Source organism: Alosa pseudoharengus, unplaced genomic scaffold, assembly GCF_046254945.1.
Source record: "Alosa pseudoharengus isolate Yale_2024_CS ecotype anadromous, Long Island Sound unplaced genomic scaffold, YU_APseudo_1.1 YU_APseudo_1.1_scf_24, whole genome shotgun sequence".
In the NCBI taxonomy this organism is placed as follows: Eukaryota; Metazoa; Chordata; class Actinopteri; order Clupeiformes; family Clupeidae; genus Alosa; species Alosa pseudoharengus.
In genome coordinates this window covers 495791-519466 of record NW_027468689.1, presented here as the reverse complement: position 1 = coordinate 519466, position 23676 = coordinate 495791, and the positions used below count along the sequence as shown (strand labels likewise).

At 43.4% G+C, this 23676-nt stretch overlaps 2 protein-coding genes across 2 annotated transcripts in view; one reads left to right on the top strand and one right to left on the bottom strand.

Moving 5' to 3' along the window:
• Positions 1 to 1659: 1659 nt before the first annotated feature.
• On the bottom strand, positions 1660 to 5650 carry kics2 (KICSTOR subunit 2). Its single transcript, XM_076302749.1, has 3 exons — positions 4461 to 5650; positions 3617 to 3908; positions 1660 to 3498 (listed from the first exon to the last, which is right to left on the bottom strand). Exons 1-3 carry the CDS (start codon positions 4699 to 4701, stop codon positions 2679 to 2681), a joined length of 1353 nt encoding a protein of 450 aa, XP_076158864.1. The 5' UTR covers positions 4702 to 5650; the 3' UTR covers positions 1660 to 2678.
• A 220-nt stretch (positions 5651 to 5870) lies between these two features.
• Positions 5871 to 23676, top strand: part of parp12b (poly (ADP-ribose) polymerase family, member 12b) — a 28380-nt gene continuing 10574 nt past the window's right edge. Inside the window, exons 1-3 of the mRNA XM_076302750.1 lie at positions 5871 to 6464; positions 18669 to 18804; positions 23069 to 23315. Of these exons, the coding sequence (XP_076158865.1) occupies positions 6130 to 6464; positions 18669 to 18804; positions 23069 to 23315 (718 nt within the window). The 5' untranslated portion in view covers positions 5871 to 6129. The remainder of the gene's footprint in view (positions 6465 to 18668; positions 18805 to 23068; positions 23316 to 23676) is intronic.

Below are 23676 nucleotides of genomic sequence, written 5' to 3'. Positions count from 1 at the left end.
AGCTGACGACGTGTTGTTGACCAGCTCTAGTGTACACTTCACTTCTCCTATGTGAGTTCATCTCTGTAGATGCATGACCACTAGCCTGACGAGCCAGACCCACATTAAAATGTAGGGTCTGGGCACTCACCGTTCGCAGTGCTCAGTCCGAGGGGCGGGATAATCAGTTGTCTTTCAAATTCCCTCTGCACGCAATAGGACAGCGGCAGCGCTATGAGTCCCATGCGTTTCCCCCCAGCGGAGCTAGTTGGCTAGTTCAAACGTTTGCCAACTTAATAAAAGCTTAACTCGTGTCACACTGTTCGCCAACAGCAACATTCATCTTATTTGCTTTCAAGTAGCAGGGAATTCAAGCCAAACCGTTGCAACTCTGCCATCAATCATTATGTTAAGCCCACCTAACGACTCTATACAAGATTTCATTGGCCTGATTGAGTTTCGATTTCTGGAGCTCACAAGTCAACGGAGAGTTGCTAGACTAGCCCTGGCTGCAAATGTAATTTGCTGCCGCTAGGGGCGCGTCTAGATTTCTAGGCTACATGACCACAGGAACCTTAATGAGAACTACAACTCCCATGAGGCGTGTGCACTGGGCCGCTGCATGACCATAGGAACCTTAATCAGAACTACAACTCCCATGAGGCGTGTGCACCGGGCCGCTGCATGACCATAGGAACCTTAATGAGAACTACAACTCCCATGAGGCGTGTGCACCGGGCCGCTGTCTTTACGTCCTTGACTAGATTGTAAAATGCAATGAGTATGTGGTGGTAAGACAGATAACAAACAGCACTATTAGAAGTGACTAAGATAACAAACAGCATGCACTATTAGAAGTGACTAAGTGTGTGTTTTTGTTTGCTTTTGCCAAAATAAACACAAACTAATTAATACATTCGCATTGGCCTTCAATGGCCCTACAGTATGAGAATGACCAAATGGCCCTATGAGACTGTGTGTTTTGAATGCGATCCTCTGGCGCCACCTCCTGGCTGATCTACCCATAATTCATTTGGAACACCACAAGTGTCTGACTATCACAGGGTGTGTGACTATTACAGTGTCTCCATTGGCCAGGGTTATTAGTAGTGTGTCCATTGGCCAGGGTTATTAGTAGTGGGTCCATTGGCCAGGGTTATTAGTGGTGTCTCCATTGGCCAGGGTTATTAGTAGTGTGTCCATTGGCCAGGGTTATTAGTAGTGGGTCCATTGGCCAGGGTTATTAGTGGTGTCTCCATTGGCCAGGGTTATTAGTAGTGTGTCCATTGGCCAGGGTTATTAGTAGTGTGTCCATTGGTCAGGGTTATTAGTAGTGTCTCCATTGGCCAGGGTTATTAGTAGTGTCTCCATTGGCCAGGATTATTAGTGTCTCCATTGGCCAGGGTTTTTAGTAGTGTCTCCATTGGCCAGGATTATTAGTGTCTCCACTCCATCCGTTTATTGTGGATTTTCTCAAAATAGCACCGTGCACAAAAAACAAATGGTTTCGCCTTGCAGGGTCACAAATCTACACTATAGGAGAGGTCGCCTTTGATAAAAAATCAACTGCTACATCATTAAGTGTAAATGCCATTATGAATGGAATTGCTTAAGAGGCCACACACAGTATACACTAGACAGAATGCCCACGCACACCTACTGTAGGGTGACAGATTCATCTTACCGGTTCAAAACTTTATTATGCAGTTGGAGTCTCCAGAACATACAGATATCTCAACCACGCTCACCATAATGATCACTTAAAATATTAGTCATCTAAAATAAACCTCCAAATAATCAGATGTTTTGACATAGCAGCATTTTGATAGAGAAATTGCTTGGAAAGGTTAAAGAGCACTTGTTAGTTTACTATCTCACAAACAGTGACTTAAACTTAAACAGAGACTTAAAATATCAAGTAAAAAAATAATGTGCCTGTGTTGTTCACAACAGCTGCAACCACCTTCTTTGGTCAAGAGTCAAGCAGACAGGCAGTTGCAGACACACCTACAGGCAAACTGGACCACTAGATGTTCAGAGTAACAACTTAAAACAAAGACAAAATGGATGCCTTTTTAAAAGGTTACACACATTTATGTGTTATTTCAAGCAAAAAGGCTTAGCATGTGTTTAGACCAAAACATACAATCAGTCCCACCTGACATCCATCATCACAACTACTGCACATATTCACCCTCTGCAGAACCTGCACAACCTCAATATCTGGGCTTGCACTCCTCTCCAGTCGTGTGTGTGTCTGTGTGTGTGTGTGTGTGTGTGTGTGTGTGATCTCAGCCCTTGGACCCAGGCTTGAGCCAGCTGAAGGGCTTGGTGTGTGTGTGTGTGTGTGTGTGTGTGTGTGTGCGTGTATGTTCTCAGCCCTTGGACCCAGGCTTGAGCCAGCTGAAGGGCTTGGTGTGTCTGTGTGTGTGTGTGTGTGTGTGTGTGTGTGTGTGTGTGTGTGTGTGTTCTCAGCCCTTGGACCCAGGCTTGAGCCAGCTGAAGGGCTTGGTGTGTCTGTGTGTGTGTGCATGTGTGTGTGCATGTGTGTGCATTTGTGTGTGCATGTGTGTGTGTGTGTGTGTGTTCCCAGCCCTTGGACCCAGGCTTGAGCCAGCTGAAGGGCTTGGTGTGTCTGTGTGTGTGTGTCTGTGTGTGTGTGCATGTGTGTGTGCGTGTGTGTGTGCGTGTGTGTGTTCTCAGCCCTTGGACCCAGGCTTGAGCCAGCTGAAGGGCTTGGTGTTGCGGAGCGAGCCGGTCAGCTCCAGCAGGAAGGCCGTGATGTAGGAGTCCTTCTCTGAGCGGCGGCCGTCGAAGATGACCACGAGCGTGAAGTGTGGCTCGGGCCGGGACAGGAAGTAGGTGCTCTGCACCTTGTCGTCGTAGAAGTGCACCACCTTGTCCAGCGCGTTGAGCTCGGCTCCGCGGTCGCTCATGATCATGATGACGTTGGGCCAGTGCGTGACCGGACGCTCGCCGCTCGGCAGCGACACCACCGCCGGGAACTGGTCCACGCCCTTGGGCGGCTCGCGGTACGAGTGGGGGTGGTGGTAGCCGTGGCCCTGGAAGCTCTCGTGGCCGCGGTTGTCGAAGACGAGCGAGACGCTGGCGGCGTCGTGCTTGCGGATGAAGGAGGACGCGCGGCCGTAGTAGTCGGGCGAGGTGCGCGCGGTCAGCGCCTTCATCTCCGCCGCCAGCGTCTGCCGGCTCAGCGTCTCGTGGAAGTAGAAGCTGAACTTGGCCAGCAGTGACCCCTGCAGACGCTGCAGCCACACGTACAGGTGCGGAGGCTGAGCCGCCTTCTGCGATTGGCCGCCGAACAGGTGCTTGCGCGTCTCGCGCTGCCGCTCGAATAGCTGCGCCCAGGTGGTCAGCTTGGTGTGGGCAGCGTGCAGGCACAGCAGTGCGGGCAGGAAGCGCCACTCACACACTTCCACCTGGCACCGCAGCAGCTGGCACAGAACGTCCACCTCCAGCTGGAAGCAGCCCTCCACCCGGCTCAGGATGGGGTGGTGGAACCTGAGCAAATAAACACAAATAAACACAAATAAACACAAACAAACACAAATAAACACAAATAAACAAACACAAATAAACACAAATAAACACAAATAAACAAACACAAATAAACACCCACTTGGAGCTGTACTTGTGCAGGACACTCTCCAGCATGCTGACCAGCTCCTCGGAGTGGACGCTCTTCTGGTTGGCCAGCGCAAACATCTTCTCATAGAAATCTGCGATCTCTGTCCGAGCCTGCGTGAAGTGGCACAGTTGCTCGGACAGATGGGATAGCAGGTCCTCCAGGAAAGGGGCGGAGCCTGCGGAGGAGCTGAGCCGGCCCATGGAGATGACCTTCTTCAGCTCGTTGAACACCGACGTGTACGTGGTCCTGATGGAATCTTTCCTGCTGAAGAATGACTGGCCTCCTGTTGCAATTAACATGAGACAACGTTGAATTTCCCCTTGGGGATCAATAAAGTATCTATCTATCTATCTATCTACCTACCTAACGTAAGAGTATCATCATAAAAATATTGGGAATTCAGATGATCTTAATGGTGATAGAAGGAAAGCATTAACCACCAGGTTTCAATTTTACTCCTGTCAGAATAACCTTCCATTGCAGAGTTCTGTCAGAATAACAAGTCCTTAACATGTGACCTTTGATGCCTAACTTCCTGGAATATCAATAATTATTGTTATGTAGTATTTTTACAGAGAGCATGTCCATAGCCTAACACATACACACACAGTTATTGCTGGACCAACCACCTTCTAGAAGAATGATGGTAACAAATAAAAATCAATATGGTTTTAATGTGAAACTGTACGTGTTAGGCAGCTATGAATATGGGTAAGATCATATTCAAGGTGTCTCCAACTAAAAAGACTCCATCAAGTGTAGACTAACACGATTTCCCTAGTACATCATGATTCAATGCCAAGTGTTTATCCACAAAAATGCAAAACGTCCGTACCCAATTTCTGACCGAGGAACGTCATGTTGTGGTAGGCTTTCTCCGCAGCAGCGAGGTGGGCCAGAGCAGCTAGCAAAGAGGCCCATATGGGACCGGCGCTCTTACTGATGTCCTTCTCCTTCTCCACGTAGTCTTTGGCTCGGTCGAACGAGAACATCCCGAGCTGAGTGAAGAAGCTTTCCAGTATCGCCTGCTCCCTCGGAACCGGTCGCTGATCGTCGTTCTTCGCCGCCTCCGTCATGTTTGAAAAATAATACAGATGGTATAATGCACTGACTTGTCGACAAGCTGACAACTTCTGTAGCTACGGTAAGCCAACACAGAACTAGCTTACTAGCCGTTTATTTGACAGTAGCTAGCTAGCATAGCGCTAACAAGTTGGTTCACATTCTCTTAAATGCTCTCTTTCGCCCGTTCTTGCTCAATCCTTCCCGATTCACCGTAGAACCAGTCACCATAATTTTACTTAAAGAAGACATGATCGCTTGACAATCAACGACTTTGAAAGCCAAGCGTATCCACTGGGCACCAGATCATGGGTCTGTGCACTCCATGTTGGTCGCATGACAACAATACGGCAAGCGCCACATGACAGTTATAGCGAGCAAACCATGGCGCAACCTAGTAGCTATACTGCCACCCCGTGGTCGGCAACAGTGTGACACAAACAATGTATCAGGACACAAACAATGTATCAGGACACAACAAGTAGGCTTACAATTTTAGACACACATTTTTTCGCATCATTACAATCGAGCGGAAGCCTAGCCTACTTTTTTTTCAAGTAGAATGAAGCCCTTATGCCACTTACTTCTGTATGAAAACTGTTCCTCTTATTGAACGTTGACATGGTCAGGGCAACGCTGCTGCATGTTTCAGCAACCATAGTTAGCGTTTTGGCGTAATTTTAGTGGGGGTGGTGGACTATGTAGACTAGAATGTGTAAAATGAGTATCGAAATGGCAATTATTGCTCAATGATCGAAATGGCAATGATTGCTCATATTCCCGCTGTGTTAAAAGTGGGCCTATATGTCGAAGTTCTTGGGTTTGCTGAAAGCTTCTGAGCTCCGGGTGGTGAACACGCACGACAAGCGCGACATCAGTGAGCTTGGTGCAATGAGCAGCATTTTTATCAGCTGCGGACTCTCTTATCAAAAATTGGCATTTTACGGCGGTCTAATCTTAACACAAACATATTGTTGGTAGCTTATGTCCTTGGGGAGATTAGAAAAACTAGGCAAATTTAGGCTAAAAATACTGAATGAGTAGGCCTATGAATGGCTGCTGCATAAATTAATAGTGCATAGATGAAAATGTGTTTATCATGAGATATTTTAATTTAGAAATTCCCTAAATGTTCCTGTTGCTAAGCCACATCCGCAACGCCACACATTTCACCGCATTCTGAGCCGCAATCTGTGGTGGGCTATGCAAGTCAAAGCCTTGCAATCCTGTGAATACAGCATCACTAGTGTAGCCTACACCAAATAGAACCAGGTAAAACACACTGTATTTACGCAGGGAATGGATGCCGGGGAACACCTCCTTCTTGGGGGCGAGTCCGCACTCTCAAACCGACGCATCAAAACGCGAGCTTCCGCTTTCGCCAGCTGGAGTTACAGCACGGCACCGAATTCCGGTCGAGGTGCATAAGGAACTCTAATAAAATGTCGAACTACGCAAGAGTTATTCATCATGCCACCAGTACATTATGCTCGAACAAAGGCGCCATGGACTTGCTGCAGCTCTATCGCAAAGTCTACCAGCGTTTTGGTACCGAAGAAGACGATTTTTGGTACATCGTCAAGAAATGTCCCAGGTTCGCAATAGTGAAGACCAGAGAGCGAACAACGGGAGGAGAGTGGGGGTCCGACTGCGTCGTTGTTGCCAAAACATCTCTTCGGCTGTGTAAGAACTACTCTAAGCAAGAATGCGAGGACTGTCAAGAACTCCATCTTTGCAAATATTTTGTGTATGGAAACTGTCGCTATGGCAAAGGCAGGTGAGTGGCACACACAATGGAATGAAACACATAGGTTTCGTTTCTGCTAGGATGCAGACATTTCTGAGGAAACAGTCTCGATTTCAGAAGTTGATTTGCTGGTGAATTGGTTCGGATATGCAAACAGTGCCATCTCGCATCCTGGTTTGTCTGACTTGGAATGCCAAAGCGACAAGCTGGCATGCCACTCAACTATGATTAGATATAGATAGGCCTACATTACTCTAGATAGGCCTACATTACTCTAATACAGCCTATCAGAAGTAGGCCTACATTACCCTAATAAAGCCTATCAGAAGTAGCCCAACTATAATTAGATATAGATAGGCCTACATTACTCTAGATAGGCCTACATTACTCTAATACAGCCTGGTTAGGGTTACGTGATGGTCTGGTTAATGGTTAGGGTTAAGCAAGTGGGTATGATGTCTGGTTATTGGTTATTGGGTTTAGTGATGTCTGGTTAGGGTTAAGCAACTGGGTATGATGTCTAGTTATTGGTTAGGGTTAGGGTTACGTGATGAGTTAGGTGGTTAAGTGAAGACAATGCTGATACTTTCAATAACTTTTAACTCCCATGACGTGCAGTGTGTGTGTGTGTGTGTGTGTGTTAGGAAGCCGTGTAAGTACCTCCATGACGTGCAGTGTGTGTGTGTGTGTGTGTGTGTGTGTTAGGAAGCCGTGTAAGTACTCCCATGACTTGCAGTGTGTGTGTGTTTGTGTGTGTGTGTGTGTGTGTGTGTGTCAGGAAGCCGTGTAAGTACTCTGTGTAAGTACTATGTGTCAGGAACAGTGTTGGGCAAGTTACTTCAAAATCGTAATGTACTATGCATGACTTATTACTGTGATTTCAAAGTAATTTGTTACATTATAATATTACTGTCTCTGAATTGTAAGGCATTACACTACTATTGCATTACTTTTAAGTTACTTTCACCAAAATATCTAGAAATATGGATTTGCCATTCTAAATGCAGTTTATTACGCTCAATGCAGCTCATTGCTCTTCCAATGGAGGGAGATGTGGTATAGCATAATGACTAAGCTAGGCTTAAGGCTAACAACATACAGTAAGAATGCAATAGGCGCAGTGCTCATGATGCAAAACAAGGAACAATCATAGTCAAAATTTTGTTAAAAACCGACAAAAGGTCAAAGTCTGGTAAATTGTGATATAAATACTGTAACTTTAAGGCCTAGGCCTGCTCAATAGAGAGCCTATTGTAAATCAAAGCTTAATAAAGACATGTCAAGATGGTGGCCTACTGGCCATTTCGGTGCCCTAAGTGAGTGGCTTTGAGTGAGTGACATTTAAATGATAACTCAAACACCTAAAGTAAAATAAAAGGCCTATTATACAGACCATTACTGTGTGTTTTTTAACATTCATTTCTAAAGAAATGCTGTTTTCTTATAAATGGTGCACGGTCACTTTAAGAGCATTGATCTTTACGTTCTCATAATGCCCTTTTAGTCCGGTGGACAGCCCATAGAGCCCCATTGTGGACCCGGAAATGTTGAGTACACCAACGTTTTCTGATGGAAATATATAGTATGGGTTCCCAGCATGCAGAAACTGCCGGATGCTAATTTGCATATGTTGGGCAATTTGTGTAATTGAGCTAATTAGCATAAATTAGCATAATATCCTATATTGATCATATTATAAGAGCTGCTTGGCCAAAATGGACAATGTTAGTATGTTTTTAGGGGTTACTGGAGATGCTGAGTCCATATCTGACATTTTCAAGATTCAAAATCACTATTTAAACTTGGTTTGGTTACATTGTACTCTCATTAAGCTGATTTTGCTGAGTTTTTTGGTACAATTTAGACAGATTTTTGGAGGATAGGGCTGTAGCGATATACAGTAGGGCTGTAACGATACACCAACCTAACAATTCGATCCGTATCACGATTTTTGACCTATGGTTTGATACAAACCTCGATTTTTCTTTTTTTGGAGGGGGGGGGGGGGGGCTAGACATTTCAATAGCCTACCTTAGAATACCAGAGGATTACAATGTAATATATCTGTATTATTTTATATCCTGATATAAAAAGAGAGAATACTGAATGTCAGATATTTATGACGGCACACTTTATGCAGATTAGCCTATAGCTTAGGCCTACTATTTCTATTACAACTCTACCACATTCAGCTGTCTGGTTGAAGCCTGAAAATATTGTAAACAAAGTAAGTAAACAAAGCCCAATGCGGGGCGTGCTAGCAGTCACCTGGTCTGTCGCCTCTCGTCCCCAGCTCCCTTCAGTGAACGCCCTCAGGTCGCACTTTCGCAGTGTGTACCACCGCAACGATCCTCCAACACCTGGCGGGGCCTAGCCTCCACTGCAACACCTGGCGGGGCCTAGCCTCCACTGCCACTGCAACGTTCCTCCAACACCTGGCGGGGCCTAGCCTCCACTGCCACTGCAACGTTCCTCCAACACCTGGCGGGGCCTAGCCTCCACTGCAACGTTCCTCCAACACCTGGCGGGGCCTAGCCTCCACTGCAACGTTCCTCCAACACCTGGCGGGGCCTAGCCTCCACTGCCACAGACTCCCCGGCGCTGAGCACCGTAACTGGCACTGCACCTCCGATGCTCCACTCCGTCGTTTCGCCAGTCGGGGCAGCAGACTCCTGGGCCTGGCCCGGTAGGCCCATGCAGTAATTCATCCCTGGCAGTGAGGTCTTGCTCCTCCATGGAAAACGTGCCCATCTACAGGTGCTGCTTTGGAAAGCAGCAGACCGTCCTGATCCACCGGCTGTGGATATAACCGCGTTTGGAGGGAGTTAGAAGACAGGTATGAAGAAAGGAGAGGAACTTGCCCACCCTTGATTCTGTCCTGTCCTGTTGCTCCTCCTGATTTGTTAGATCTCTGGCCGTACTCAGTTTGTCCAACTCAAAACATTCAGATCCCACTCTTCCCCCCTCTCCTCTGGTGTTCCCCAAGGTTCTGTCCTTGGACCCCTTCTGTTCATTATCTACCTTCTCCCTCTTGGCCATATTTTCCGTAAACATAACATTCAGTTCCATTGCTATGCAGATGACACCCAGCTCTACCTATCCACTAAACCCACTACATCCCTCCCTCCCATCTCTCTATCCAACTGTCTTCAGGAAATTAGATCCTGGTTTTCCCTAAACTTTCTCAAGCTCAACAGTGACAAAACTGAACTCCTCCTTATTGGCACCAAATCCATCCTCTCTAAAATAAATGACTTTTCCATCTCCATCGACAATTCATCTGTGTCCCCCTCCCCCCAGGTTAAGAGTCTGGGTGTCATCCTAGATAGCACTTTGTCATTCCAGTCCCACATCAATAACATCACTCGGTCAGCATATTTCCATTTACGTAATATCTCTCACTTGCGCCCATCTCTCTCCCCCAACAATGCTGAAATTCTGGTTCACACCCTGGTCACCTCCCGCCTAGACTACTGCAACTCTCCTCCATATCAAGACACCCATCCGTTCTCTCAGATCTTCTTCCTCCATCCAGCTCATCCTCCCACCTGCTCGTCTGGTTACCATGGGGTCTAGAGCTTTCAGTCACTCAGCCCCCCACCTCTGGAACTCTCTGTCCCACTACATTCAACACTCCACGTCCATAACCACTTTCAAATCTCACCTAAAAACTCATCTTTTCAGACAGGTCTACTCTCTTTAAAAAAAAAAAATCTTCTTTCTTTCTTTCTTTTGCTCTTTTTTATTAATAGTATTATCTTGTTATTTTATTGCTTGTTTTCTCTGATTGCTTGTTTAATGGATTGAATGTTTTATTGTTGATTTTGTAAGGTGACCTTGAGTGTTCAGAAAGGCGCCCATAAATAAAATGCATTATTATTATTATTATTAGATGTTATCAGCTGTAACTGCAAAGCTGGGTTAAAACTGTGTATACATGTATCTGGAAAGTGCTCTGTGCAGCTGCAGGCCTGGCCTGTACTAATTATTGTTTCTGCAAAGGCAGTGATGTTACATGTGGCAATATATGTACACAGCAAAAACAGCAGAAGGACAGGGATGAAGAGTCTGGAGAAGATGGCGACAGGACAACGGATGAGGACAGTGAGGAGTAGTAGAGGCTACTGTAGTTCTTCACTTTGTTACTCAATTGTGAGTCACAGCAGAGGGCCAGTGAATAGCTATTTCCAAAATGATTGTGGAATTCAGAAATAACTTGAGAATCCAAATTATTCCTAAACACTGAACATTTTTATCCTCCAAAAATCCGTCTAAATCGCCCCCAAAAAATCAGCTTAATGAGAGTAAAAACGTGACCAAACCATTCCATTACATTACATTTAGCCAGGGCTCCGAACCGGTTCAAGGAGCGAAAACGGAAACCGAAAACGAACGGAATTTTACGGAATTTTACGAGGAGCGGAAACGGAAACGAAAACAAAATGGTCTTCAACTGTTCCGGAACAGAAACGTTATTCTGAAATCCACTAAACCGGTTAATAACGTTTTTTTTTTCCGTTCTCTATATATTTTATAACATTTCACAAAAGCATATCCTAAGTGTTCTACTCGTTTGATTGTAGGCGAACAGCCTAATAATTTGATTTCTGCAGTTTGAAGAAGAAAAAAAAACGAATAAATGGACCTTTGGTCCAAATGTGTATATTTTGTCTTGCTGTTGTAATGTAACCTATCCGTCTGCCACTTTGGATCTTAGGCCAGCTCACAGCGTAGGCTACTGAAACTGATTTGGAAATTGTTTGTAGCCTATGCGTAATAGCCTATTTTGCCTGTCCACGCCTTGTCGTTTTAAAGTCGGGATTTGAAATGTTTGCGCAATTATAGCCTATTCTATGTAGAAGAGTTAAACGGGAAATTTGAGATAGGCCTTGTCAGCAACAGACAGGTTCGTTTATAAACAGGGTTGGAATTATAGCGCAAGCCTTTGAAGATCTCCATATGGATAAAACTTAGGCTACAACCAGGTAAGGAGTTTAGCACTTATCCAGAAATATTTTTGATAAGAAATTATTTATAGGCATAGGTTAGGCCTACAGTAAGTCTGTAGGCTATGGGATGGATAGCCCATCTGAATGTTTTTGGATGCCGCCTGTGATTTATTTTTGGGCATAGCTACGGTAGGCTATAGGCTAAATCAAGGGGAAATAATGAGTACGTCTATTCTAAGGTAAAGTCCACAAAAATAGACTTGATAGGCCCGCCAAACACTGCTGGAACTTTAAGAACGAACAACATTTTGCGTTCCGAAGCGGTTCAGGACCGATATGTTGGTGGCGGAACGCATGCAAGAACGAAAACGTTAAACATAGGCCTAACGTTACCTGAACCGTTCGGAACGGAACGTTTGAAAAATAATTTCGTTTTCAAGCCCTGCATGTAGCAGACACTTCTTGACCAAAGTGACTTACATATGTCAGCTATATTACAAGGGATCACATTGTCCCCGGAGCAACTTGGGGTTAAGTGCCTTGCTCAAGGGCACAACGGTGGAAGCCGGGAATTGAACCGACAACTTTCAGGCTACTGCATGCTAGCCCAGCTCCTTAACCACTACACTACCACCGCACTGCAAGTTTAAATAGTGATTTTGAATCTTGAAAATGTCAGATATGGACTCAGCATCTCCAGTAACCCCTAAAAACATACTAACATTGTCCATTTTGGCCAAGCAGCTCTTATATCTAAATTATATCTATATTATTTCTAAATTACCTTTTCTGTCAAAGATACTAGAAAAGGTTGTCTCCTCTCAGGTTTCTTCTTATCTGAGTGAGTTCAATATATGTGATAAATTCCAATCAGGTTTTAGATCTCTGCACAGCACTGAATCGGCCTTGCTTAAAGTCCAAAACGACATTCTCTTAGCAGTTGATTCTGGATCTTGCGCCCTCTTGGTGCTTCTTGATCTGAGTGCAGCATTTGACACCATTGACCATAACATCCTATTAAAACGCTTGGAGGATGAAATTGGTCTCCAGGGTTCTGTTTTGCAATGGTTCTCTTCTTATCTTAGTGATGGATCATTTTCAGTTAGTTTAGCCCTTTCATGCGCAATGTCCACATCTGTGGACAGTAACTTTAACTCTGATTTCTATTTGTTTATCATGTTGATATACTCCAATCCACTTGAGGGCAGTTTTAATAGATCCATTGCAATACATTAACAATATGTATCATCTTATATTTGGAATATTGACTGCTTGATGACATCATCAATTCAACATGGCTGATAGTAATGGCCATGTGCTGAATGCTCCAGGCATATCTGTAAAAAGTTTCTACTCAAGAAGGCAAAACCAGGTAAAAAAAAATATTATGGTGTACAGGAGAGTGTGTTGAACAACTCTATGAGGTTAGAAATGACATTTTATGTAAAATATAGTTTGTAGACGCTAAAAAACAACTGTCCACGTATGTGGACGTTGCGCAACAGAGGAGTTAAATGACCAAAAATCTGATTGGTGTGTACACACACAAACACACACACACATACAGTACACACACACACACTCAGTACACACACACACACACACATACAGTACACACACAGTACACACACACACACACATACATACAGTACACACACACATACAGCACACACACACACACACATACATACAGTACACACACACATACAGTACACACACACACATACATTACACACACACACACACACACACACACACACACACACACACACACACACACACACTGTACACACACACACACACACATACAGTACACACACACACACACACACACACACAGTACACACACACACACACACATACAGGACACACACACACACACACACACACACACAGTACACACACACACATACACACACACACACACACATACAGTACACACACACACACACAGACATACAGTAGTAAACACACACATACAGTACACACACACACACACACACACATAGTACACACACACACACACACGCATACAGTACACACACACACACATATAGTACACACACACACACACACATAGCACACACACACACACACACACACACGCATACAGTACACACACACACACACACATATAGTACACACACACACACACACACCTATAGTACACACACACACACACACACACACACACATACAGTACACACACACACACACACACATACAGTACACACACACACACATACAGTACATACACACACAAAAACACACACACACACAAATCTGTTTAAAAATATGTTACATGCTAAAAAAGTAATATGCTGTTCATAACATTACAGACATGATTGTAAAATTAATCAGTTGTTGAAACTTAAAACATTTTTTAAATCTTTTGAGATGTTTGTAAATATTATCTTCTAAATGACATAGTAAAAAATATTTTTCAGCAGTTAACAACATAACCAACATGATATGATTGTAAAATCTACTTTTTTTAACTGGACAAATAGTTTTTAATAATTTATGTTATCTGTTACAAAATATGTTCAAAATTTGATCAAATACTGTAATAAATAACTCTTTTATAAAAAAAATAACTCTTTGTAATGTTGCATAACATCTTCAGAATATCCTTCTGTGCCATTAAAATCATTACTGTTATAATGTACTTGAAAAAACTGTTGGTTTTTTGCATTAAAGTCACATAATGGTCCATATTTTCTGTCATTACTCTTTATTATTTTTTACCCCATTGTTGCGCACTGTCCACATACGTGGACAGTAAAATAACTTCTATATAAAATCATATTTTTTAAAAATTCAAAATGATTTTCAGTTTTAGGCTCATATAGAGTAATAAAATCAATATTAAAAAAATCTAGACAATTTTTTTCATAATGCGTGCATGAAAGGGTTAGGCAATTTCTCCTCTTCCTCTGCCCTTATAAAATGTGGTGTTCCTCAGGGTTCCATTTTGGGCCCTCTTCTATTCTCTCTTTATATGCTACCCCTTGGCTCAATTTTTAAAAAGTATAACATTCAGTATCACTGCTATGCAGATGACACTCAGTTTTACCTGCCTGTTAACACTAATGGCATTTTTTCTTTGGAGAATATTTTTAACTGTCTCAGTGACATCAAATGCTGGATGGCAAGAAATTTTCTTCAACTGAACGAAAGTAAAACTGATATAATTATTTTTGGCCCTCCAAGCGATGTTTCTATCTTGAAAAATGCACTAGGACCTCTCTCTGCAAACTGCCACAGTGAAGTAAAGAATCTTGGGGTTTTCTTTGACTCCTCTTTAAATTTTAATAAGCAAGTAAATAGTGTGGTCAAAGGCAGCTTTTTCCAGTTAAGAACCATTGCAAAACTGAAGCCCTTTTTGTCCTTCTCCGATCTTGAAACTCTTATACATGCTTTCATAACTTCTAGACTAGATTATTGTAATTCCTTATATGCAGGCCTGACCCACTCCACTCTCAACAGACTTCAGCTAGTTCAAAATGCAGCAGCTAGATTATTAAGTGGCTCTAAGAAACGTGAGCATATAACTCCTGTGTTGGCTAAGCTGCACTGGTTACCTGAGTTAAGTTTAAAATTTTACTTTTTGTCTTCAAAGCCCTCAGTGGTCTGGCACCTAGTTACATAGGTGACCTACTAATTCCTTACAGCACTCCAAGATCACTTCGGTCTTCATCTCAGAATCTTCTCTATATCCCCCAAACACGCCTTAAAACTAAGGGTGATAGAGCCTTCTCTGTTGTTGCCCCCCAACTCTGGAATAGTCTACCTGTACATATTAAGTCCTCTCCAACCATTGACTGCTTTAAGTCTAACTTAAAGACTTTCATTTTCTCCCAAGCTTTTAATCTACCTTAATACCCCCCCCCACACACACTCTTTATTCTTTATTTTATTTTTGACCAACTTGTTTATTATTATTTCAATTATTTATTTATTTTCCCCCCATGTTATGTGATTATTGTTGTTGTACCATTGTCATTGTTTTATGTTTGTTTGTAAGCACTTTGGTTCAACTCCGTTGTTTTTAAATGTGCTATAGAAATAAAGTTGACTTGACTTGACTTGACTTGACTTATAATATGATCAATATAGGCTATTATGCTAATTTATGCTAATTAGCTCAATTACACAAATTGCCCAACATATGCAAATTAGCATCCGGCAGTTTCTGCATGCTGGGAACCCATACTATATATTTCCATCATAAAACTTTGGTGTACTCATTTCCAGGTTCACCTTTCTGTCCACTGGACTATTTTGCCAGCTCTTGTTTACAAGTCTTGTCTGTTGAGTTACATTGATAGCACAATATTAACAATAATATGCACAATGTTAAGTTGTTTTAAGCAACCTTCATTGCTTTGGAAAGTATGCAATGACATGTTGCTTCACATTTCGTTTTGCAAATAAAAGTGAATTATGAGCCTGGTATCCACCTAGCTATCTGAATGGATTTTTTTGTCGACTTGGCATATCATGTGCTTCATGTAGCCTAAATGCTTGGGAAAACGAATTATTGAAGACCCACCAATTCCATTCTACTAGTACTACGTGGTGGAGATTGAGAGAACCCAAAAAGTATCAAACTTCCATGTACCATTAGCCTGGCGTTAATTGCCTTCCTACGTACTTCCGCCAGGCTAATGTACCATGGTGTTAGTGCATTCTGACATTGTAAACGTTATTGATGAGTGAAACGCAGTTTGCAGTAAAGCTACTATTCATTGGTTACATGTGAGTGCCCCCTCTGTCCTTTGGTGCCCTACGCAAAGTGCGCGATGCGCGTGGTGGGAGCGGTGGCACTGCCAGGCTACACAATCTTTTTCTGCATTTCTATACCTTTATTCTCTTTAATTCAAGTTCACAGCTCAAAGCTGTCATGCACTAGAAGAACATAGTTTGCGTTTTATCAAGAATAAAAAAGATTAGCGTGGCACCACTTTAGATGTTTCATTAAATGACTTGTGCTATTTCGCGAGGCATAGTGAGATCTTTCGGTTTCGCACACAAAGTGCACTAACTATTATTTTCTTCATATCCTTGTCTCTGACAAGCTAAAAATAATGAGCGTAGGCTTATGTCCATCCCGCAAATAGATCCGACTTTGAGTCTGCTGCAGCCACAGTCATCTTTAACCAGTATCAGGAGATTTTGCGAATATGTATCAAAACAAAACAAGCGCTTAATTTTGGGTTAAAATGCATTGTAACGCGCGTTACAATGCATGAGTAAATATTACCCAATTTTTTTTTGTAATGCCTTACATTACCGCGTTACCGCAAACAGCAATATATTACAGTAATTACATTACTTTTGTAACGCATTACTCCCAACACTGGTCAGGAAGCCGTGTAAGTACTCCCATGACGTGCAGTGTGTGTGTGTGTGTGTGTGTGTGTGTGTGTGTGTCAGGAAGCCATGTAAGTACTCCCATGACGTGCAGTGTGTGTGTGTGTGTATGTGTGTTAGGAAGCCGTGTAAGTACTCCCATGACGTGCAGTGTGTGTGTGTGAGTGTGTGTGTGTGTGTGTGTTTGTGTGTGTGTTAGGAAGCCGTGTAAGTACTCCCATGACGTGCAGTGTTTGTGTGTGTTTGTGTGTGTTTGTGTGTGTGTGTGTGTGTGTTAGGGGTGTAACGGTACACAGAAGTCACGGTTCGGTTCATACCTCGGTTCGGACATCACAGTTCGGTACGAGTTCGGTACAATGGAGGGAAAAGCAAAACAAAAATGCAGAAAGCATTTTTTTTTGTATATGTCTCAGGCTGTACCACCTAGTGTCATACAGTCTCTTCCTTGAGCTATCTGCAGCAGCCTGAAGTGTGTAAGCTAAACAGTACAATAAGTACCCAGACTCCATCTGTAACTTGTAAACAATATAAGACAATCAGCTATAAAACTGAAAATAGGCCTACAGCATCTCTTATTTCTGAAAGTGCAAATTACATAGAAAAATTATTTTAAAAATCCACTTAAGCAAGACCTTCAACATCTGTGTTTAGTTGTATATGGAAGGGTCTACAATTTGCCTCAATATTTTTTTTATTGTGTGTAAAGTAATAATCTAACCTACTAACTGTGAAAATATCACACTATTTTGCCTTTTTTAAAAACGAAATTGCTACTTTCATTTCATAAACAGACTACAACTAGAAGTCACGTGACTTTGCCCTTTGACGTTAACTCACCGTAGCATGGTTTGTTTATTAGCCTGGTTAGCATTGTCAATTTATTTACTGTCTATGCACTTAACACTACCAGCTCCTCATGTGAGAAGTTACAAGTTACCCCAACATAAAGGTAATTACCACGCGATTTACATAGCTTTCTGTCATTACGAAATCATTTAATTTAAGCCATAGGTTTTGGCCCTATTTGTATGTGTATCCAAAGGCTGCTGAAGCGCAGGGTAAGTTGTTTTTCCCCCTCGTTTCAGTGATTGGTAGCCTACATCATCTGGGTGATGGCTTCGAATATGTGTAGCATTTTTTCCACTCACATAGTGCTACCCAACAACTGCTGAACAACGCCGACACAGTTTCATCTTATCCACCACTCTTTCGCCTGTACTAACGTTACTGTAACTGAAATTCTCAAACTTGCGATCTTAAAGAGACCAGCGGATCCTCTAACTCTTGTGGATCTAACCTTAGTGCTGCTAATGACTGACTGACTCGACCGACGACCTGACAAAAAAAAACATAGGCGCCAATCAGTTTCAGAGCGAGGCGAGGCTACAGATTAGCGTTAGGTGTCGCTAAAGAACTCCCGTAACTCTCGCTACTTAACAGTAATTGCGCATGACATTAATTAATCCGCACACGAGTTTTATGTATTTTTATACCGTGTATTCTCCGTGTAAATTCATGCACCGAACCGTGAAGCCCGTACCGTTTCGGTTCAATACGAATACATGAACCGTTACACCCCTAGTGTGTGTGTGTGTGTGTGTGTGTGTGTGTGTCAGGAAGCCGTGTAAGTACTCCCATGACGTGCAGTGTGTGTGTGTGTGTGTCAGGAAGCCGTGTAAGTACTCCCATGACATGCAGTGTGTGTGTGTGTGTGTGTGTGTGTGTGTGTGTCAGGAAGCCGTGTAAGTACTCCCATGACGTGCAGTGTGTGTGTGTGTGTGTGTGTGTGTGTGTGTGTCAGGAAGCCGTGTAAGTACTCCCATGACGTGCAGTGTGTGTGTGTGTGTGTGTGTGTCAGGAAGCCGTGTAAGTACTCCCATGACGTGCAGTGTGTGTGTGTGTGTGTCAGGAAGCCGTGTAAGTACTCCCATGACGTGCAGTCGGAACATAACTACCGGCTGCTGAGGGAGTGCACCCTTCACGAACTCCACGAGGACGAGCTTTTCCTGCTGCTCCTGCAGAATGACCCCTCCCTGCTGCCAGAGGTAAAATACAGGACACACACACACACACACACACACACAATTACAAAATGCCAGAAAAGTATATTCACTGTAGCTGTAGATGCTCCACCCAGCTTCCAATATTTTCACCATTTGGTCTGTTGCGCATATTACTGCTAGAGTTGAGGCCCTGTTGGTCATATTACTGCTAGACTTGAGGCCCAGTTGTCATATTACTGCTAGACTTGAGGCCCTTTTGGTCATATTACTGCTAGACTTGAGGCCCTTTGGTCTGGTCATATTACTGCTAGACTTGAGGCCCTGTTGGGCATATCCATTTGGTCTGAGCATATTACTGCTAGACTTGAGGCCCTTTGGTCTGGTCATATTACTGCTAGACTTGAGGCCCTGTTGGGCATATCCATTTGGTATGGTCATATTACTGCTAGACTTGAGGTCCTGTTGGGCTTATCCATTTGGTATGGTCATATTACTGCTAGACTTGAGGCCCTTTGGTCTGGTCATATTACTGCTAGACTTGAGGCCCTGTTGGGCATATCTATTTGGTATGGTCATATTACTGCTAGACTTAAGGCCCTTTGGTCTGGTCATATTACTGCTAGACTTGAGGCCCTGTTGGGCATATCTATTTGGTCTGGTCATATTACTGCTAGACTTGAGGCCCTGTTGGGCATATCCATTTGGTATGGTCATATTACTGCTTGAGGCCCTTTGGTCTTGTCATATTACTGCTAGACTTGAGGCCCTGTTGGGCATATCTATTTGGTATGGTCATATTACTGCTAGACTTGAGGCCCTGTTGGCATATTACTGCTAGACATGAGGCCCTGTTAGGCTTATCCATTTGTTATGGTCATATTACTGCTAGACTTGAGGCCCTGTTGGGCATATCCATTTGGTATGGTCATATTACTGCTAGACTTGAGGCCCTGTTGGGCATATCTATTTGGTATGGTCATATTACTGCTAGACTTAAGGCCCTTTGGTCTGGTCATATTACTGCTAGACTTGAGGCCCTGTTGGGCATATCTATTTGGTATGGTCATATTACTGCTAGACTTGAGGCCCTGTTGGCATATTACTGCTAGACTTGAGGCCCTGTTGGGCATATCCATTTGGTATGGTCATATTACTGCTAGACTTGAGGCCCTATTGGGCTTATCCATTTGGTATGATCATATTACTGCTGGACTTGAGGCCCTGTTGGGCATATCCATTTGGTATGGTCATATTACTGCTAGACTTGAGGCCCTGTTGGGCATATCTATTTGGTGTGGTCATATTACTGCTAGACTTGAGGCCCTGTTGGGCATATCCATTTGGTATAGTCATATTACTGCTTGAGGCCCTTTGGTCTTGTCATATTACTGCTAGACTTGAGGCCCTGTTGGGCATATCTATTTGGTCTGGTCATATTACTGCTAGACTTGAGGCCCTGTTGGCATATTACTGCTAGACACGAGGCCCTGTTGGGCTTATCCATTTGTTATGGTCATATTACTGCTAGACTTGAGGCCCTGTTGGGCATATCCATTTGGTATGGTCATATTACTGCTAGACTTGAGGCCCTGTTGGGCATATCCATTTGGTATGGTCATATTACTGCTTGAGGCCCTTTGGTCTTGTCATATTACTGCTAGACTTGAGGCCCTGTTGGCATATTACTGCTAGACATGAGGCCCTGTTGGGCATATCCATTTGGTATGGTCATATTACTGCTAGACTTGAGGCCCCCTGTTGGGCATATCCATTTGGTATGGTCATATTACTGCTAGACTTGAGGCCCTGTTGGGCATATCTATTCCGAGACACCTGAAACTATACAGCGCTAGACCTGTATATAAACACGCACTCACATACTCAATGAATCCCCTCAAGACCAAACACACACACTAAAGAATAAATATTCACAGACAAACATACAACAGGACACTCCATCATTAACGTTTTTGTCTTGTTCCTGTTTTCCTCACGCAAAGGCAGTTTTTAACTCCACACCCTGTCACGTGACCTGCCTTTCGTCTCCTGGCAACTCCTCCGAGCGACCAATCAAGTGCCCCAACCCCCTTTTTTGCGTGAAAATGTGTGTGTGCTGGCGGCAGGGTGATTGACAGGTAGCTGTCATGAGGAAATGTCAGTATGGCAAAGCCGTCGTGTTTCAGCCAATGATGAATGTTTTATAGATGATCTAGGAAGTTGTAGCAAGTCACCAATCAGAGGATGTACCAAAACATCCAAACAAAAAAAAATAAAAAAGTGAAAATAAATAAAAGAAAATAAATGCGACAGTGGTGCGGAGAAAGAGAAGAGAGGGAGTGAGAGGGAGATGGGAGGTCACCCAGATGATGAAGATGAAGCAACACGTTGGTGTGGAGATTGCATTGCTGTTTGGAACATGCTAACAAAAACAAAACAAGTAAACAAAACAAAAAAGAAAAAGAAAAAAAAACAAAGAATAAAAAGAAAGAGAAACAGCCCAGTGGCTGGAGAATTTGTGTTTGGAGTACATGGAGCTCAGAGGTAAAGTGAAACATTGTTTGTGTGTGTATGTGCGCACGTGTGTGTGTGTGTGTGTGTGTGTGTGTGTGTACAGTATGTGTATGTGCGCATGTGTGTGTGTGTGTGTTTGCCCATGCATGACAAGGAGACATATTTTGTGTGGAGGAATGACAGATCACAGGGGAAACACAAGTCACAGTGTGTATGTGTGTGTATGTGCGCACATGTGTGTGTGTGTGTATGTGTGCATGTGTGTGTATGTGTGCACGTGTGTGTGTGTGTGTATGTGCGCATGTGTGTGTGTGTGTGTGTGTGTGTATGTGCGCACGTGTGTGTGTGTGTGTGTGTGTGGTAGTGTATGCAAGTATGTATGTTTGGGCTGAACAATATGTTGCTTTTATGTAATTACTATAAGATCTGCACTCTTCACATGGTGATATAAGGGGATTGCAGGTAATGTGTGTTAACAACAACGGCTTGTTCAAGGTACAACACCTCAATGTGTGAGGCTCCTCACATGTCTGCGGATGCCTTAGCAACGAGTTAGGAGTTCCATCTAAATGTGATATTCCAAACTTTCTTTAACAACCTTGTTTGAATTCTAATAATAAGTCTTACTTCTACGCAAGCTATTTTTAGATTGGTGGCACAGTGCTCTTCCTCAGACTGCACGTACCCATAGACCATTAGCAAACAATGCTAACAGATAATACTAACTAATTACTACTAATGAGTTGTCTGCTCACAGAGAATGCTGCCCAACCCTTGCATGAACCAAAATAGCCATTAGCTAATTCCCATTCATTAGTGAAGAGGGCTCACCAGGCTAGGGTGGCCCTGCTCTGCTGGTCCGTGCTTCATTAGAATAGGGCCCGTCGTTATGCTGGTCCGTGCTTCATTAGAATAGGGCCCGTCGTTATGTTCTACTGGTCCGTGCTTCATTAGAATAGGACCCGTCGTTATGCTGGTCCGTGCTTCATTAGAATAGGGCCCGTCGTTATGCTGGTCCGTGCTTCATTAGAATAGGGCCCGTCGTTATGTTCTGCTGGTCCGTACTTCATTAGAATAGGGCCCGTAGTTATGCTGGTCCGTGCTTCATTAGAATAGGGCCCGTCGTTATGCTGGCTGGCGGTCTATGTTGATGCGTTTATTGCATTAAAAGGTTTATTTTGTATGCTGTAGTTGATTGTTTGTACTATTTGTACAAAAATAACTATGATCAAATGATTTCTGAATGTGAGAAGTGAACTGTTTGTTTTAAATTAAGGATTGCTTAATTTCTCTTTGATCCACTCTGATCTGGCTCTTTACTGACACCCTACAGTTTGCCAGATGCGTAACCTATCAGACGTAATTTACAGTTTGCCCGATGCGTAACTTATCAGACGTAATTTACAGTTTGCCAGGTGCGTAACTTATCAGACGTAATTGTGGCCATATTGTTCAGCCCCACTCTGTGTGTGTATGAACCTTGCATGGATCACAAAGTCAAAATGTACTATTTGTAGTATGCTGTAGTATGCTGTAGTATGCTTTGTGTTTTTAAGTACAGTGACAAATACAGTAACTAATATCACCTCTCCTCTATGTGTGTGTGTGTGTGTGTGTGTGTGGTGTCTGTGTGTGCGGTGTGTGTTTGTGTGTGTGTGTGTGTTTGTGTGTGTGTGTGTGTGCGTGTGTGTGTGTGTGCGCGTGTGTGTGTGTGTGCGCGTGTGTGTGTGTGTGCGCGTGTGTGTGTGTGTGTGCGTGTGTGTGTGTGCGTGTGTGTGTGTGTGCGCACATACAGGTGTGCTCTCACTACAACAAAGGCTCGGGGCCTCATGGCTCCTGCACGTTTCGGGATGGTTGCACCAAGCTGCACCTGTGCATGCACCTGCTGCAGGGCGACTGCATGTTCGGCTCGCGTTGCAAGCGCCTGCACACCGTCGACCAATCAGGACACAGGATGCTGCAGGAGCGAGGCCTCGGTGATGACATTATCCAGGATCTGCCAATCATCTACCAGAATGTGTACAGACTAACTACGCAGACAGGTAGTTTGTGTGTGTGTGTGTGTGTGTGTGTGTGTGCAGTGATTATAGCAGTGTTGACATTTTTCTCTTCAAACTCGAACAATTGACATAAACTGAATTTTCCCCCAAATTAAACCTCACTTTAAATCACTGAACTAATATTTAGTTGCAGAACCATTGTTTTTTTTATTAGTGCTGCACATCTGCATTAGTCAACCAACTTCTGGCACCTATGAGCAGGTATTTCTGCCCAGAATGAACAGTTCCTGTCTTGCTTCAGAAACTGCATTTTTAAAGGTCCCATGTGTAAGAACTTCTCCCATCTAGTGTTTAGGGATTATATTGCAACCTAATAGAACTACAGTAGCCATCGCAAAAACAT